Genomic DNA, 16,453 nt, shown 5'->3' on the forward strand with positions numbered 1-16,453 from the left:
TTATATACAATATACAATTTACATGTGTTATATACAATATACATGTATCATATTATATGAAAGTTATAACAGGGAAATTTAGTCATAGAATCGACACAGTACTGGGTATACGAGACAACGCTTGTATCACAATGCAGCTTAAAGACTGAAGAGCGTGCGTTAATCTTAATGAGGCGTAGTAACAATACCACACAACACACACAACACACAGTACACGTGGCAACTAAGCACCTAACTAGCAACTAATTAGCTAATTAACTCCAATTAGTAAGAGGTTATTAGCAGGAAATAAAAGTTAGAGCACTGTTAGATACCCGCTTCTAATCAAAGAAAGTCTTGACTCATCAGTTATACGGTAGACAGAAAGCATTCTAATTATCAATGTGCTAACATCAGTCACTACTTCGCACAGAATATGCACTATTTGTATTGGATTACCACTGACCAGTCATTCAGCACTTTCACATGGAAATACTGTGTAACTCATTACAGTATAGGTAGAACTTCTGCTCAGCTCAGCTGGATGCAGAGCAGCAATGAAGACGTGGCCCCGATACTTAATCGCGTGACACGTTATATTGTAATTATTCTGTTTTTGAGAGTAGTAGCAAGAAGGTATCGTATACATTTTAATTTGTTATCTTGATCATTTATTAATGATTTTATGTAGGGTCGGCACCAATGTAATTATGGTTTTACCACCGTGTTTTGGTTCAGCCGAAATAAATTTTACTATGATGTTTACATAATGTTTCTCACTCCAGCTGCAGTCTGGTAGTGTTGAGTCTAATGAATATTTTTCTAGCTTTCTTTTTCCATGTTTTTGCCTCACAGGAGATATTGTGGTCTTTTCTAAATATAACTGTAATACATTGATGTAAAGTTTATTTGGATTTTGAAATAATAAAAAAACACCCTGTACAACCTGTTTAAGTGTAGATCCAGTTTTTTGAAGACTTTTATCTAAAAAATAAAACACTCACCATCACAAAATACTGAAGAAAAAGACGTAAAATTCTATTTGTGAAAGTTTCAAATCAAATCAAAATCATCAAATTTAAAATTGGACCCAATTTAAGAAATATACCAAGTTGTCAATAAATCATAGAAAAAAGAAAAACGTTCTGAAATACTAATATGTAGTAAAAAGCAAAACCCGAGAATCACCACAAATCAAACTGAAGTAATAAATTATGTTAATTATGTAAATATGACTACCCAAACAACCCTTTCTCATTTTATCTTAACTTGGAACGGCTACTAGTGTCCCGAAATTGCACCGCAAAACCCCTGCCCGGCAACCAGCACCAGACACACGTGCTGTTGCCCGGCAACCAGCACCAGACACACGTGCTGTTGCCCGGCAACCAGCACCAGACACACGTGCTGTTGCCCGGCAACCAGCACCAGACACACGTGCTGTTGCCCGGCAACCAGCACCAGACTGTTGCCCGGCAACCAGCACCAGACACACGTGCTGTTGCCCGGCAACCAGCACCAGACTGTTGCCCGGCAACCAGCACCAGACTGTTGCCCGGCAACCAGCACCAGACACACGTGCTGTTGCCCGGTAACCAGCACCAGACACACGTGCTGTTGCCCGGCAACCAGCACCAGACACACGTGCAACAGTTTATCTGTCCATGATATTAGCTGGTATTTTGGAGAGATAAAAGTCAAAGTCCCTCATTGTGGCAAGTACTCCCGTCTTGTTGGGATACGGCACATCTGCGTGGTAGAGAAGATCTTTACCAAACACGTCCGTCATTTTACCGCCCAGAGACTTTATTATAGCGTCACCAGCGCAGGTGTCCCACTTCTTAGTTCCTGTTATAGTGGCATTATAGTGGCATTATAGTGACATTATAGTGGCATTATAGTGGCATTATAGTGGCATTTAGTGGCATTATAGTGGCATTTAGTGGCATTATGGCGGCATTATAGTGGCATTATAGTGGCAGTATAGTGGCATTATAGTGGAATTTAGTGGCATTATAGTGGCATTTAGTGGCATTTAGTGGCATTATAGTGGCATTATAGTGGCATTTAGTGGCATTATAGTGGCATTATAGTGGCATTATAATGGCATTTAGTGGCATTATAGTGGCATTTAGTGGCATTATAGTGGCATTATAGTGGCATTTAGTGGCATTATAGTGGCATTATGGTGGCATTATGGTGGCATTATGGTGACATTATAGTGGAATTATAGTGGCATAGAAAAAAAATAAAAAAAGTACTATACAAAACATTATCAAGTTGTTATAACTATTTTTATAACTAAATGTGCAACTAACCAGGTGAAGCGAAGAGGTACGCGTCAGCAGTCCCCTCAATAACGAGAATACACTTGCTACCCGCCCCCCCTATCTGTATCAGCTTGTCGGGCTTACAGCTGTCTATTGCATCCTGAGAGGGTATTAGTTACACATGTATAATAGTGACTTATCAGGATGTCAGTTTGTGAGGACTTTACAGGTAAACTACTATTCTAAATGTAGTTAGTTATTTGTTCTAACAAGCTAAAAAGAATGAACAATAAGGGGTCGTTCACATATTACGTAATCAAAATTGCTAAAATATTGATTACGTAATATGTGAACGACTCCTAGCAGTACTTTAACGGGAGATAAGCTCCGCTTTACAGATAACAATATAACAATTATTAGTAAGTAACCTGCACTGATTTCTGCATGTGACTGCGTGTAGTTGTTATTATCTTACGTCCCTCCGGTACTGGAACTCTCTTGAAACCAAATGCTCCTAAACCAACCACGCCCCACAACGTGCGTCCTGTTTCTTTACCTAGCAACAATGTTATCAATAGTAGTGTTATCTACTGTTACCTAGCAACAATGTTATCAGTAGTAGTGTTATCTACTGTTACCTAGCAACAATGTTATCAATAGTAGTGTTATCTACTGTTACCTAGCAACAATGTTATCAATAGTAGTGTTATCTACTGTTACCTAGCAACAATGTTATCAATAGTAGTGTTATCTACTGTTGCCTAGCAACAATGTTATCAATAGTAGTGTTATCTACTGTTACCTAGCAACAATGTTATCAATAGTAGTGTTATCTACTGTTACCTAGCAACAATGTTATCAATAGAAGTGTTATCTACTGTTACCTAGCAACAATGTTATCAATAGTAGTGTTATCTACTGTTACCTAGCAACAATGTTATCAATAGAAGTAGTAGTAGTAGTAGTACAATAGACACAATGTTATTAAGTCTTGAGTGAACCTCAGATTGTTTATAAGTTTGTATTTATTAATTATCTGTGACAACACTCTACATAAAACACGGTTGCTATAGTAACACTCTACATAAAACACGGTTGCTATAGTAACTATAAACCCGGTTGCTATAGTAACACTCTACATAAAACACGGTTGCTATAGTAACTATAAACACGGTTGCTATAGTAACTATAGACACGGTTGCTATAGTGACTATAAACAGTAACTTACCATCCACTTCATACCAGGGTTGCTATAGTAATATAACATGGTTGCTATAGTAACTATAAACAGTAACTTACCCTCCACTTCATACCAGGGCTGGTAGATAACTCCAGCTACCGCCTCCCCGTGAGCAGCTATCCCTATCAGCACTGTAACATCCTGCTTCCTTCCCTCAACATACTCCTTAGTGCCGTCTAGTGGGTCTACCTGTTATTGTACTTGTTATTTTGCAATACATACTGTGATGTTCAGCAAGCTAACATATTATAAGTTTGTGCTTTTTATAAAAGCAACGTTTGACCTGTAAACAGTATTCCTACGAGGGGAGTAGGAGACACTTACATTCCTCTATAAGATGGAATGTAAGTGCCCCCCCCCCCCCCCCCCCCTGTAGTGAACTAACCCAAATAACAAGATCCTCCTCATTAATACCGGCTAGTTTATCAGGACAGGAGTGTTCCATAACTTCACTGCTGGTATCCATGGTGATCAGACTCCTCGCCTCGTCTGTATCGTAGTCTATATCGTCCTCTTCTCCTATTATAGTAGCCTGAATGTACCGTCATTTCACATTTTAATCAATCTAGTTTGAAAACCAAACTGCTAGGAATCAGAGAATTATAGTGGCCGTATCGTGGCCGTATATTGGCTGTATAAAGGCCGTAAGTGTTGTTATGGTAACAGTAGTGTTGTCATGGTAATAGTAGTGTTGTCATGGTAACAGTAGTGTTGTCATGGTAACAGTAGTGTTGTCATGGGTATACTCACCTTAGGGGAGTGTTTCATAAGACTAGTAACGATCAGGAGCTGAGCCTTCTTATCTGCCAAGGTCTGCAGATTGTTAATACCTCCCTTATCTACTATACCTAGATTACCTGCAAATCAACACTTTCAGTACTTAAAGTAACACAACTTTAACACAACTTTACTCCTTATACTATCAGTAAGAAATGTGGTCGAGTTAAAAACGTTATAATGCTATTCAAATTCTAATTTGAATCTACACGATTTACCAACATAAATATCCATCTTACTGTTGCTGTTCCATACAAACAACAAACAAACAAGCTAAATAACACCACAGTATATATACAGCTGACAGTAGTGTTGTCATGGTAACAGTAGTGTTGTCATGGTAACAGTAGTATTATATACAGCTGACCTGAAGCCATGATGTCTCTAAGCACTACTCCTGCTTTCTCCGCTACAGACACACAAGCGCTCAGAGTTCTCATTAGCGCCATCTCTACCTGTTATCAGAACTTACTGTTATCTTTATCTTTACTGTGTACTTACTATAAGTTATATAATTATATAGTGGAGGTATTAGAGGAACAATAATATTATACTTTTACCATTAACTACTAACTATAACTTTTACAATACTTGTTCAGTGTATAATTAAGTTTTATGGAGTTCAGAGTTCAATTTTTACAAGGGTTAATAAGTAAACTAAAATCAGTTCACTTTTCTCTACGCAGTAATAGTAAAATATATAACAAAATGTTGGATACAAATATATATAAAATAAAGAATACAAACCACGGCTAAAAACTCACTCATAAAACTGTAATCTGCACAGTTTACCAAATTCAAATATAAAACGTATACAAAGTGTACCATATAATAGCCCCATGAAGAAGAATGTCTGAGCTACAAGAAGTATTTACATAAGTAACAATACAATACTGTGTGGGTTACTTCCTATCTACTTCCTAACAAAAACGCTAACTGACCACGCAAATTAAACAGTTTCTCTGCAGCAGGTACATACCAAATATTCAGATAACCCTTCACATATTTAGATATTTAATATAATATAAAACAGTAGTGTTTTCATGGTAACAATATAAAACCAGGTGATATATCTGAAACAACAGTTGTTCGCGAACAGGGCCAGGGGTCGGGCTATCTGGATACTGCCCGACCTTCCTCCTGATGATTTTATTAAAGTTTGATAAATACACTAGAGATAAACAGTGCTACATATCAGCAATGTTAGGTTTAGAAGAGACAGAGCTGGAACAAGGGAAGAGCCAGAACAACTTGTTTCCTCTCCCAAATATGCGGAGCAGAGTCACGTGCACTCCCTCCTCTGCTCTAGTGACGAACATCACCTGCAGATACAGAGATATTTATGTTGTCATGGTAACAGTAGTGTTATCATGGTAACAGTAGTGTTGTCATGGTAACAGTAGTGTTGTCATGGTAACAGTAGTGTTGTCATGGTAACATAGTATTTAGATTTAATTTGATTGATTGCTGGTTGGGGACCAGCTTTGCTTACTGGCCAATGTTTACTTCAAATATATACTATTATAGAAACAAAATTAATGTAAAAAAGTAGCACAAAATACTTAATAACTCCCAATCTCTATATGACTGATAAATGATAAATGTGATTATTAATTAGGCAATATGTTAAAAGATAAAATATAAGTTATATAGAAATATAGAGATATTTGCTATATGGGACATAGACTTTTAGTTTTATATAAAACTAGGAGTATGTTTGCTATAATATAACTTAAAATACTTAATGTTAAAGAGTAAACCTCTTTATAGAGAAAGTAAGCTAGGATAAGGAGAGAACTGAGACTCAGACCACAGCAGATAACACTGAAACAATTTAATTAGTTTACATAATATTATCATAATCTATCAATTTAATCTTATATTTGATCCTTCGAACAGCTGTTGAGCAATGAAACGCAAACATAATCTTAGCAAAATGAATATATTTCTTTTATCTTCAGCATTTAATCAGTCACATAATCTGAGAATATCAATGGTTAGTTTGAAAATGTCAAAAATTCTCATCAAAAATGTAGTAAAGTCTCAAAAAATTAATTTAGCATCTCGTAAAAATGGAATAGTTTAAAATCGGAACAAAATTAATCGCATATACTATAATAATGTGGAGTCTGCAGTAGTTCATTAACCCATTAGGGACGATAGGGTCGTTTTTATGACCCACCTTTTCTAGACGAAAAACCAAATTACTAAACGCTATAACGAATCTATAGCACATATACTCAAAATTTATTGGGCTTCATTATATGTAGCCCAATAAATTTTGAGCATATATGCTATAGATTCGTTATAGCGTTTAGTAATTTGGTTTTTCGTCTAGAAAAGGTGGGTCATAAAAACGACCCTATCGTCCCTAATGGGTTAAATCAAAAAGACGCAATTCAAAAATTGATAGACTGCATATATAAACAAAAAATGGACGATTTAAAAATAAAAATAAAAATAAAATTCGGGACACCATGAAAAATTAGCTTCCAGAAACGGAATTCACATTGTTCAGGCCAAACGGATAAAGTGTCTTCAATTTGTTAATATAAAACTGTTCTGACTTTCTAATATTATCTGGGGATGTAGAACACAAAATATCAAAATGGAAACTTTCATTGAAAACAGATCTCTCCCTCAAATTATGAACTGAAAAAAGATGTGCCCCTAAAACATTCTCGTCATCAAAATCTCTGTGGCTCTCAACATTCCCCTTACTACTCGCCTCTAAAATCTCATAATATTTACTGCGATGACCATTCACACGTTGGCTGAGGCTGGTGACTGTTTTTCCCACGTATACGTTATTAACAGTACAAAGTTTGCATGTCGCGCCGTACACAATGTTGCGTGTCTTACAGTTACCACCTTGAGTTCTGACTGAGTGTCCATTATTGGAGACCATGGACTTGCCACTAACAAGGTGACAAGTTTGGCAGGGTCTGCCTTTCTTCTTCTCACCAGGTTTGGTGCATGGGTCAGTTGTTCTTGACTCTGAACCTAAGGCAAGCTTCTTTCTCTTGAATAAAGTGTCCTTTAAGTTAGGGGCTCGCCTGGTCACCACTTGGAGTTTAGGGATCCTCTCAGGGTTCTCACTGCTCCATGTACGGCTATTTGAGATGATGTTACTGGCCTCTTTAGCCTTTTCCTTGGTTTCCTCATAGCCCGCACCGAATGTAACAATCCATGGTGTGAAAGAAGGGGGACCCTGATCCTTTGCCTTGTACTGTAAAGTTCTTGGTATCGATCTGACATCACTGATGACCTCTCTCACCATATCAGTAGGATATGAAGACCGTTCAAAAAACAACTGAAGCTCTGCCAATCTCTCATCCAGCAAGACGTCATCATTGATTATCCTTCTGTATCGAAGTGCCTGTGAGAAGACTATACTCCGGAAGGTATGTCGTGGATGGAAACTTGAGAATTCTAGATACCTGTTGGCGTCAGTAGGTTTCCTAAACAGATCTGTTGTGAGTCTCCCTCCAACAAACTTGTACTGAATGTCCAGGAACTGAGTGAACTCCGTGATTGGTTTCACTTCGTATGTAATATCTAAGCCATAGTTATCAACCATCTTACTGCGTAATGACCCTACCCATTCTTCAAAACCAATCATAGAACCTCTCCACATACCTTGGCCCGAAATATCATCCACAAACCGATCAAGGTTCTTGAGCTCCTCTGGACTAACAACCGGGTCGTAAACCAGACTCTTTAGGACAAAGAACAAAGCAATGTTACCGCAATCCACTGAATTGATACCTCCAGTGGGTACACCGTTAACGACCTCATACCAGTTGTCTGCATTCTTCAAGACTGCCGAATCAAAACTAAGCTGTATCAGTCCCTTCAGCCAAGTCCTGAACTCCTCAGACCAATCTGGTCTACACGACTCCATAGCATCATCTAAGGCTGACATCACAAAGCTATGTTGCAGAGAATCGTATAGAGAAACAATATCAATACTGAAGCTGATCCAAGTATCGACTACTTGTCCGGAAGCTGCCAATTCCTCGAGTTTTATGAGAGCTGCAGTTGAATCTTTAACAAGATCTATACAGTAATCCCTGGCAAGAGGTCCCAACCACTTCCAAACAACAAACTTATCTGATCTTGCAGTTACTCCTCTAGAGAGATCAGTCACGAATCGACTGGGTGGAATCTTTTTCTCTCTAATTTCAGTCTCAGTCAGCTTGTGAATTTTCAGTAATGGGTAACCATACGGAATATCGGGCTTGACTAGATCTGAAGTGCTCTGTGAAAGAGTGTCCCGATCAGACTTCTGAATCAAACCAACCACACACTTAGACTGTTCACCACTTACATACTTCCGCTCCAAACCAGATGACCACAGCTCTAACAACCTCCCTCTCAAAGATCCAGTATATCAATTTAATATATCATTATAATACTTAGTCGACCCCACAAAATCAAAAGTCATACCTCAAAATGGTTCAACAAGTCATGTAAATTAAAGATAGATAATATTTGGAACCTAGCACAGTTAGTAGTGAGTTTCAAGCCGACACACAGTGTGTAGGTAGAGAAGACCACGCCCCAGAATAGTAGCTGGATAAGGAACTTGTGGTTCAGTACCCCTACACAAGTACACATTGCAGACCAGTGTCCTCTAGAACGCACCAAACACCTGCAAACACATTGTTAGCTATCAGTAGTGTTGTCATGGTAACAGTAGTGTTGTCATTGTAACAGTAGTGTTGTCATGGTAACAGTAGTGTTGTCATGGTAACAGTAGTGTTGTCATGGTAACAGCAGTGTTGTCATGGTAACAGTAGTGTTGTCATGGTAACAGTAGTGTTGTCATAGTAACAGCAGTGTTGTCATGGTAACAGTAGTGTTGTCATGGTAACAGTAGTGTTGTCATGGTAACAGTAGTGTTGTCATAGTAACGGTAGTGTTGTCATGGTAACAGTAGTGTTGTCATGGTAACAGTAGTGTTGTCATGGTAACAGTAGTGTTGTCATGGTAACAGTAGTGTTGTCATGGTAACAGTAGTGTTGTCATGGTAACAGTAGTGTTGTCATGGTAACAGTAGTGTTGTCATGGTAACAGTAGTGTTGTCATGGTAACAGCAGTGTTGTCATGGTAACAGCAGTGTTGTCATGGTAACAGCAGTGTTGTCATGGTAACAGTAGTGTTGTTATGGTAACAGTAGTGTTGTTATGGTAACAGTAGTGTTGTCATGGTAACAGTAGTGCTGTTATGGTAACAGTAGTGTTATCATGGTAACAGTAGTGTTGTCATGGTAACCGCAGTGTTATCATGGTAACAGTAGTGTTGTCATGGTAACAGTAGTGTTGTCATGGTAACAGTAGTGTTGTCATGGTAACCGCAGTGTTATCATGGTATCAGTAGTGTTGTCATGGTATTAGTAGTGTTGTCATGGTAACCGCAGTGTTATCATGGTAACAGTAGTGTTGTCATGGTAACAGTAGTGTTGTCATGGTAACAGTAGTGTTGTCATGGTAACCGCAGTGTTATCATGGTATCAGTAGTGTTGTCATGGTAACAGTAGTGTTGTCATGGTAACCGCAGTGTTATCATGGTATCAGTAGTGTTGTCATGGTATTAGTAGTGTTGTCATGGTAACCGCAGTGTTATCATGGTAACAGTAGTGTTGTTATGGTAACAGTAGTGTTATCATGGTAACAGTAGTGTTCTCATGGTAACAGTAGTGTTGTCATGGTAACCGCAGTGTTATCATGGTAACAGTAGTGTTGTCATGGTAACCGCAGTGTTATCATGGTAACAGTAGTGTTGTTATGGTAACAGTAGTGTTATCATGGTAACAGTAGTGTTCTCATGGTAACAGTAGTGTTGTCATGGTAACCGCAGTGTTATCATGGTAACAGTAGTGTTGTCATGGTAACCGCAGTGTTGTCATGGTATTAGTAGTGTTGTCATGGTAACCGCAGTGTTATCATGGTAACAGTAGTGTTGTTATGGTAACAGTGGTGTTATCATGGTAACAGTAGTGTTCTCATGGTAACAGTAGTGTTGTCATGGTAACCGCAGTGTTATCATGGTAACAGTAGTGTTGTCATGGTAACCGCAGTGTTATCATGGTAACAGTAGTGTTGTCATGGTAACCGCAGTGTTATCATGGTAACAGTAGTGTTGTCATGGTAACCGCAGTGTTATCATGGTAACAGTAGTGTTGTCATGGTAACAGTAGTGTTGTCATGGTAACAGTAGTGTTGTCATGGTAACCGTAGTGTTGTCATGGTATTAGTAGAACGCACCAAACACCTGACAACACATTGTTAGTTACACTGAAATCTGCCATCAGGTATCATCAAACCTGGGCAACTTAAATCAGTATTCAGTACAAACTCACTCAAACTGTTTGGAATGTTTTATTTAACCTGATCATACATTATATGTATTGATAAAGTAGGTTTTACCCATTACAAGTTGTGCAGTGTCTCGCTGTCGGAGAAGTGAATATTGAGCAAGATTTGCACACAACCCATGAGGACTTTGTACTTAAATTCTTTGAGAGATCTGAAATGTAAGTTACATTAATTAACAGTGTAACCATGGTAACATAATGCTGCAAAACATCCTAAAACTCTTTTGAGCCTGAACAGTAAATAATGATATATATAACTTTCATGTTCATGCAATTGAAAACACTGTAACATTCAGATGGATTAATTCTATTAATTGTTTCACAAACTCTCTTCCTACCTGAAAAGTCAACTGAGATTGTGGGTTTGGGAAGAAAACCAGGTCTGATGGTAATTAATCGAAGGAAAGATGATGCAGTCAATAGAAGAAACACATTAACAAAACTGGCATGCAGTGATAATTCCAGTTCTTTTCCCTAAAAAAACCAGCATTGAAATATAAATCAGTTTTTACAACATTTCAATTTCAATAATTAATGTTTAATGTTATTTAATGTAAACCTCAATCTGACAAGGTTTTCACTGTCCCATTACTTTATTATTTGTGCATTATTTTAACTACAGTCTAGTTACACCAGTGTTTCCAATGTTTAATGAAACTGACAAAAAGGATTCATCTCAATTATGTACCATAGTTGTGTTATAATTATTCATAGGTAAAGCGAATTATGTTACCTGTTATTCAACTAAATATTTTTTGAAAATTTAAAATGAGCTCACATCCTAGCTAAGATCTGGAATTGTTACAGCAATTTTCAGTGTTCGAAATTAGAAACAACTTATGCTGAAATTAAGGCTCAGGTGTAAGATACTAAGATGAGCACCTCCAAAAGTTTAACTATAAAACTAGAACAATCTGTTAATCTTACCTCATTGTTAACAGCAGTTAGTAATAGCACATCGATTGATAAGAAGGCACTACACCAGTAGATTATGATAAGTAGAGCTCTTTTCATACTAAGACACAAACAAAATCATTAGATCATTGAAAGTCATAAATATGACCACATATAATGTGTATGATGCATTCCCTTGGTTAGGAAGCTTATTTTATTTAAATAATAACAATGCCAGCTGGTAAACTGAAAAGAACAATTGGGGTAGGTAGCCCTTTACGGTCTGCTCTCTCCAAGATCAGCCTGCTTCTCCATTTTACCGTGAAGCTTAATTTCTAGCTTTTGGAAATACGATGCAAGCACATGTTTACTAATCTTAATCTACTTTACAACTCAATAGTCCAAGTCACCATACCAATTGTACATTCCTGAGTGATGGAATAACTTTTAAGTATTTCAAATTGTTGCTATAATTCATTTGAATAAAAATTTGTTGTTTTCTTGAAAAAAAATTGTTGTTTTCTTTAACCAGGCCTTTTGGAGTTGAAAATGAGGCTGAGAATGTAGAGGAAGAGGTTTCAGAAGAGTGAGCTGAAAAGAAAACAAGTTTCTATTCTAATTTATTGATTATTATATTTATTGCAATAAACATATATTGCAAAGAACCATGACAAGGGTATCAGACCTATATTAATCTAAGAGACGAAACAAAACGAATCATCATACAACAAATTTTAAAAATCCTGCGGCACAGGATCCTGTTGTTTTCCTACTCTGCCTCTCCCAAACCCCTCTCTCCTTCTCCTTTCTTCAGGTTTATTCATCAATTTTTTAAATTAGATAGCAGATATATTTTCTTTCGAACGCGAATGTAGTAATGGCATTATACATTATTTGGTATCCTATGTATGTTGTGTTTAGTGTTTGCTAACTAGGTATGTGCTATATATTTTGGAGAATTTTGAGGCTCACGACGTCTCGTCCCATGGGTTGAGTTGTAAGCTGAGTATATGTTCAAATCGCCTTACTTCGTATGGTGAAACATCGACAGGTATGCCTTAACCTTTGGGACGAGTGTTTGCCCACCGGGGATCCAAAAATTTGATCACCATGAACATTACTTTGACACGTGAACTTATCAAACGACTGTAATGATTCCATTAAATTTTCTTAGTACATTTAGCTAGTTTATAGTAGATACACACGATCACAGAATAGAAGAGCACAATTGGGCTCTTTGTTCTGCGACCGTGTTTCCTCGGTGGGCCGACAGGTTTTTGTTGTGTAGTAGTGCTGGGGAAAAACACGCTTTAAATATCAATGAATGTAAATATTGTTAATTGACATTAGTGCCACAGTTTCTGTGGTAAAAACAAATTTATGGTTAAACATTATATATCGTAGAAGGGCATGATTTACGCACATCACCAAGCATCTGGATGGATAATTAACACACAAGGATAAACTGACCTTTAAACATGACCACCAGCAATATCATATAACCATAGCTCCGAAATAAATAAATTGCTCTACATAGAAACATCTGGCCTGATCTTATCACATTGTGGTCCCCAGGGGTTCGGTAAAGCCCTTACAGGCAACTGGGTCCTTTTACCAGCCACAATTAAACTAGTCATGCCAGTACTGTCATAAACTGTAACCAACTATTTAAAAATAAGATATCTTTTGCTAGAATTTTAAATTGTAAGCCATAGAGCAATCTTCTCAATTTTAAAATTTAAAAATAACATTTTACCCTAACTATGATGTGGTGGCATTTCATACTTAACTAAAATTCAACTTTGAAAGTCAATAGATTATTAGTCACAACAAAATTATAGTTTAAGACATCCATTTTGCATTGTGTTTCCAATATTAGAATTTATGATATGTATTGATTGAATAATTGGTAATAAATTTAACTTTTCTTTTATTAACTTTTGTTTTATTATCCATTACTCCAGGAGTGATGACAGGATGTTTAAAAAAAAGTTTAGTTGAATAAATTGTAACTATTGAAATACATCGCAAATTGAGGTGCTATAAACACTCGTATATAAAAATGTTTCACCTAACCATGTGTTTCCGCGCCACCGCGGGCGCGCTTGTTTCACAACAGTGAACAGCCTAGTGCGCGCGCGCGCCACTGCAAGCGCAAGCGCTCTGGATAGAGCATGTTGACATCTTTAATCAATATATCATAGATATGCAAAATAAAAAATTTTACTACGTTTTGAGTAGCATCATAATTTTAAATGAAAACACTGTCCATCAAAGCTTTAAAAATGCAAAAAAATGTGTCGTAACTAAATTTTTATATACGATACAAATAAATTTTTTTTGACGTGGCACGTGTTGCTCTAACCAAAGCCCTAATTTCGCTTGCAGTAGCGTGCGACCGCCGAAGGTGGCATGGGAAACTTGTGAAACAAGCGCGTTACGCAGTACGCGTATACACATGGCTATGTGAATGGCACGTGTATTGGCGCGTAAGGGATTAACGGGTGATACTCGTAAAATATCTGTTCCATATATTGGACCGTCGACGAGTCCAACTCGGCGCGCGTCCTGGTAGGTTGTAAACCTACAAGTAAGGGATAGCATGCAGATTAATTGACGATGTCAATTCATCGCAGCTCGGCGCGGCACAGTAGCTGTGAGAAGCCTCATTGAGTGCGCGGCGCGGCACAGTAATGCATCGCGCTACAACATGCAGATAGCACGTTGGGTAACGCCGCGCACTCCGCCATTAAAAAGAAGTTACGAATCGAGCGCTATCAAAATTTTATCCGCAGTAACGCTCTTGTTTAATACATTATTAATACACTTGCTTCTTATCTTTGGCCTTTCAAACATATATTATTCTTAGCAATGGCATATTTGACCGTATGTAAAAATAATGAGATAGCAAGTTTTAAGTTTTTTGGGAAAACAAACATGCATGTTAAAATTATAATATGTAATATACTTTACATATAGTATATTATATATATGCACAAAATGTAGGCAAACAATTGTATTTTTTACTATAATTTAGGAAGCTTATACCATTAGTTTTCTTAACGTCTTGTGGAATGGGTGGTGAAGCCGAAAGACTGGTGAAGAAGCTGGCCAGTAAGATATAATATCACACAGGTCAAAGATATTCAGATGCCGTTGGATAGAGAGATGAAAAGTGGTAGTGCAGTTAAAATAGCAGATTTAGATATAAATTTAGAGCCAGTCCATTGAATTGGCTACTTTTACTACTTAAAGGGTTTTTATATAATTTGCTCAGATTTTTTTATTTAATTTTTATTAGGGTCATTGTCACATTATGTGTATATTGTTTGAATTTCATTTTTCTCTTTCTGATGCTGTTCGATATATAAAATTGTATTTTACTTTGATTTGAAATCCTTAGAACAGCAGTGATTTCTCTCCGGGGAGACAGAAGGGCGAGAAAGAACTTTGTGGATGTAGAGAGTCTCTATTTGAACTTGGAGCCATAAGGCCAAGGGTGAATTTCAAATGTTTCTGCCATGTTTGTATAAAGAGAGAATACTTTAGTCAGAGGAAGGATCCTTTGTCCCTCTAGTCTTCACAACCTCCAGAGGTATGAGACTGCTCTGTACCGTGTTTGTGTCTTTGAGATGATAGCTGACCACAATAAAGAAGCTAAGAGCCAAGTCAACAAGAATTGTGCCGGTTAGCGGACGCTAGATTTCCATCAACCGTACTGGGCATTGCCTTTAAAATTTTAAAAATCACAATTAACGATCGTTTCATGTTGGTCAAAATATCAAATAATGGTTTCACTATTCTTGGGGCGCTACGGAGCGCAATTAATGGAGGGGTTGCCATTGTCGATTATTCAAATTCAAAATGTTAAATGACCGGACACCGTAGCCTGCGCCTGTGTGGTGATATGCAGTTAAAAGTTTGAAGAACTTGAAAAGCCATGTGAAGGAACGATTGTTTACAAGTTTACATAAGTTGTTCGATTAAATGAAATGGTAGTCGTGAAATTCGTAGTACTAGTAGGTAATGTAACTCATAATAACATTTATGGTCCATTTCGTATAAAAAATCAATCACTGAACAATCATGTCCAACATAATATCAGCATCATAATTTGTCAACAATATAACTAAACGGATTACTAATATCATTATTGGGAGCCAAGTCGGTGGTTGCACCAAGCACTCACAACAAAACAAGATGTTTGTATGATCAATGATCAAGTAAAGAAAAGCTTGAACTACTTAACAAATGTATAAGATCCGGGAAATCGCTTATTATTCAAATCAATTACCATAGAATTCAAATTGTATGATTGGCGCCGCGCATTTTAAAGTGTAATTCAATCAATCGTCAAATCGTGCAAACGTATGCGGAGGGTAACTATGGCAACTACACCATTACTGCTCTGCGCGCGGAGAAGATACATTAAAATGGCGTATGCGGTGGGTAATGCATGTTTTCCTTTGTGACACGACTCACGTGACACGAAAAACCTACCTACCTTCTATACCCACTCTCAATTTCTACCACTTCTAACCATCTTATACTTTTTTTAGAAAAAAAAAGTTGATGGAAAAAATCATATCAGGACACGGTTCAGATTTGTTCTGATCAGAAGATCAACGGCCCAACATCTTAAACTGCAAGACGTTTCCTTCAACCTCATCCCTCAGAATAAATTATACTAGATTTTTGAAGGTTTCATTTTATATAGGAGTACAAATTTTAGGAATACAAATTTGAATTTTGATCTTTATTACAGATTAAACATATCATATATAACCATAAAAGCTGCCCGTCGGCTGATTGCCTCAACTTTGATTAGTAGCAATTTCAGTTGACAGAAGCTGAAGGACGGCAGCTCAAAAGGCCCAGTGAACCATCGGAAAGATCAAGGACTCGAGTGCCAAT

At 37.3% G+C, this 16,453-nt stretch overlaps 2 protein-coding genes across 2 annotated transcripts; both read right to left on the minus strand.

Annotated features, from left to right (window-relative positions):
- Positions 1-1,507: 1,507 nt before the first annotated feature.
- Positions 1,508-4,762, minus strand: LOC134825151 (3'(2'),5'-bisphosphate nucleotidase 1-like). The gene is made up of 7 exons (XM_063837295.1): positions 4,634-4,762; positions 4,240-4,346; positions 3,875-4,021; positions 3,549-3,678; positions 2,678-2,805; positions 2,298-2,409; positions 1,508-1,827 (listed from the first exon to the last, which is right to left on the minus strand). The coding sequence occupies exons 1-7, from the start codon at positions 4,713-4,715 to the stop codon at positions 1,634-1,636; spliced, it is 900 nt and encodes a 299-aa protein (XP_063693365.1). The 5' UTR covers positions 4,716-4,762; the 3' UTR covers positions 1,508-1,633.
- A 205-nt stretch (positions 4,763-4,967) lies between these two features.
- LOC134825455 (uncharacterized) lies at positions 4,968-11,659 on the minus strand. Its single transcript, XM_063837630.1, has 6 exons — positions 11,573-11,659; positions 10,984-11,119; positions 10,698-10,797; positions 8,768-8,920; positions 6,027-6,090; positions 4,968-5,588 (listed from the first exon to the last, which is right to left on the minus strand). The coding sequence occupies exons 1-6, from the start codon at positions 11,657-11,659 to the stop codon at positions 5,454-5,456; spliced, it is 675 nt and encodes a 224-aa protein (XP_063693700.1). The 3' UTR covers positions 4,968-5,453.
- Positions 11,660-16,453: the final 4,794 nt, after the last annotated feature.

This window comes from Bolinopsis microptera, chromosome 13, assembly GCF_026151205.1.
Source record: "Bolinopsis microptera isolate Bmic1 chromosome 13, MBARI_Bmic_1.0, whole genome shotgun sequence".
In the NCBI taxonomy this organism is placed as follows: Eukaryota; Metazoa; Ctenophora; class Tentaculata; order Lobata; family Bolinopsidae; genus Bolinopsis; species Bolinopsis microptera.

Bases quoted from the DNA above. Each gene is read 5' to 3' on its own strand.
- LOC134825151 (XM_063837295.1), bottom strand. From the start codon at position 4,715: ATGGCGCTAATGAGAACTCTGAGCGCTTGTGTGTCTGTAGCGGAGAAA. The intron at 3,679-3,874 runs GTTAGTTCACTA...GTACAATAACAG, and splicing joins AGGAGGATCTTGTTATTTGG to GTAGACCCACTAGACGGCAC. The intron at 2,806-3,548 runs GTAAGTTACTGT...CATTGTTGCTAG, and splicing joins GCCCTGGTATGAAGTGGAGG to GTAAAGAAACAGGACGCACG.
- LOC134825455 (XM_063837630.1), bottom strand. From the start codon at position 11,659: ATGAAAAGAGCTCTACTTATCATAATCTACTGGTGTAGTGCCTTCTTA. The intron at 11,120-11,572 runs GTAAGATTAACA...TGGTTTTTTTAG, and splicing joins TAACTGCTGTTAACAATGAG to GGAAAAGAACTGGAATTATC. The intron at 8,921-10,697 runs GTAAAACCTACT...ATGTGTTTGCAG, and splicing joins CACTGCACAACTTGTAATGG to GTGTTTGGTGCGTTCTAGAG.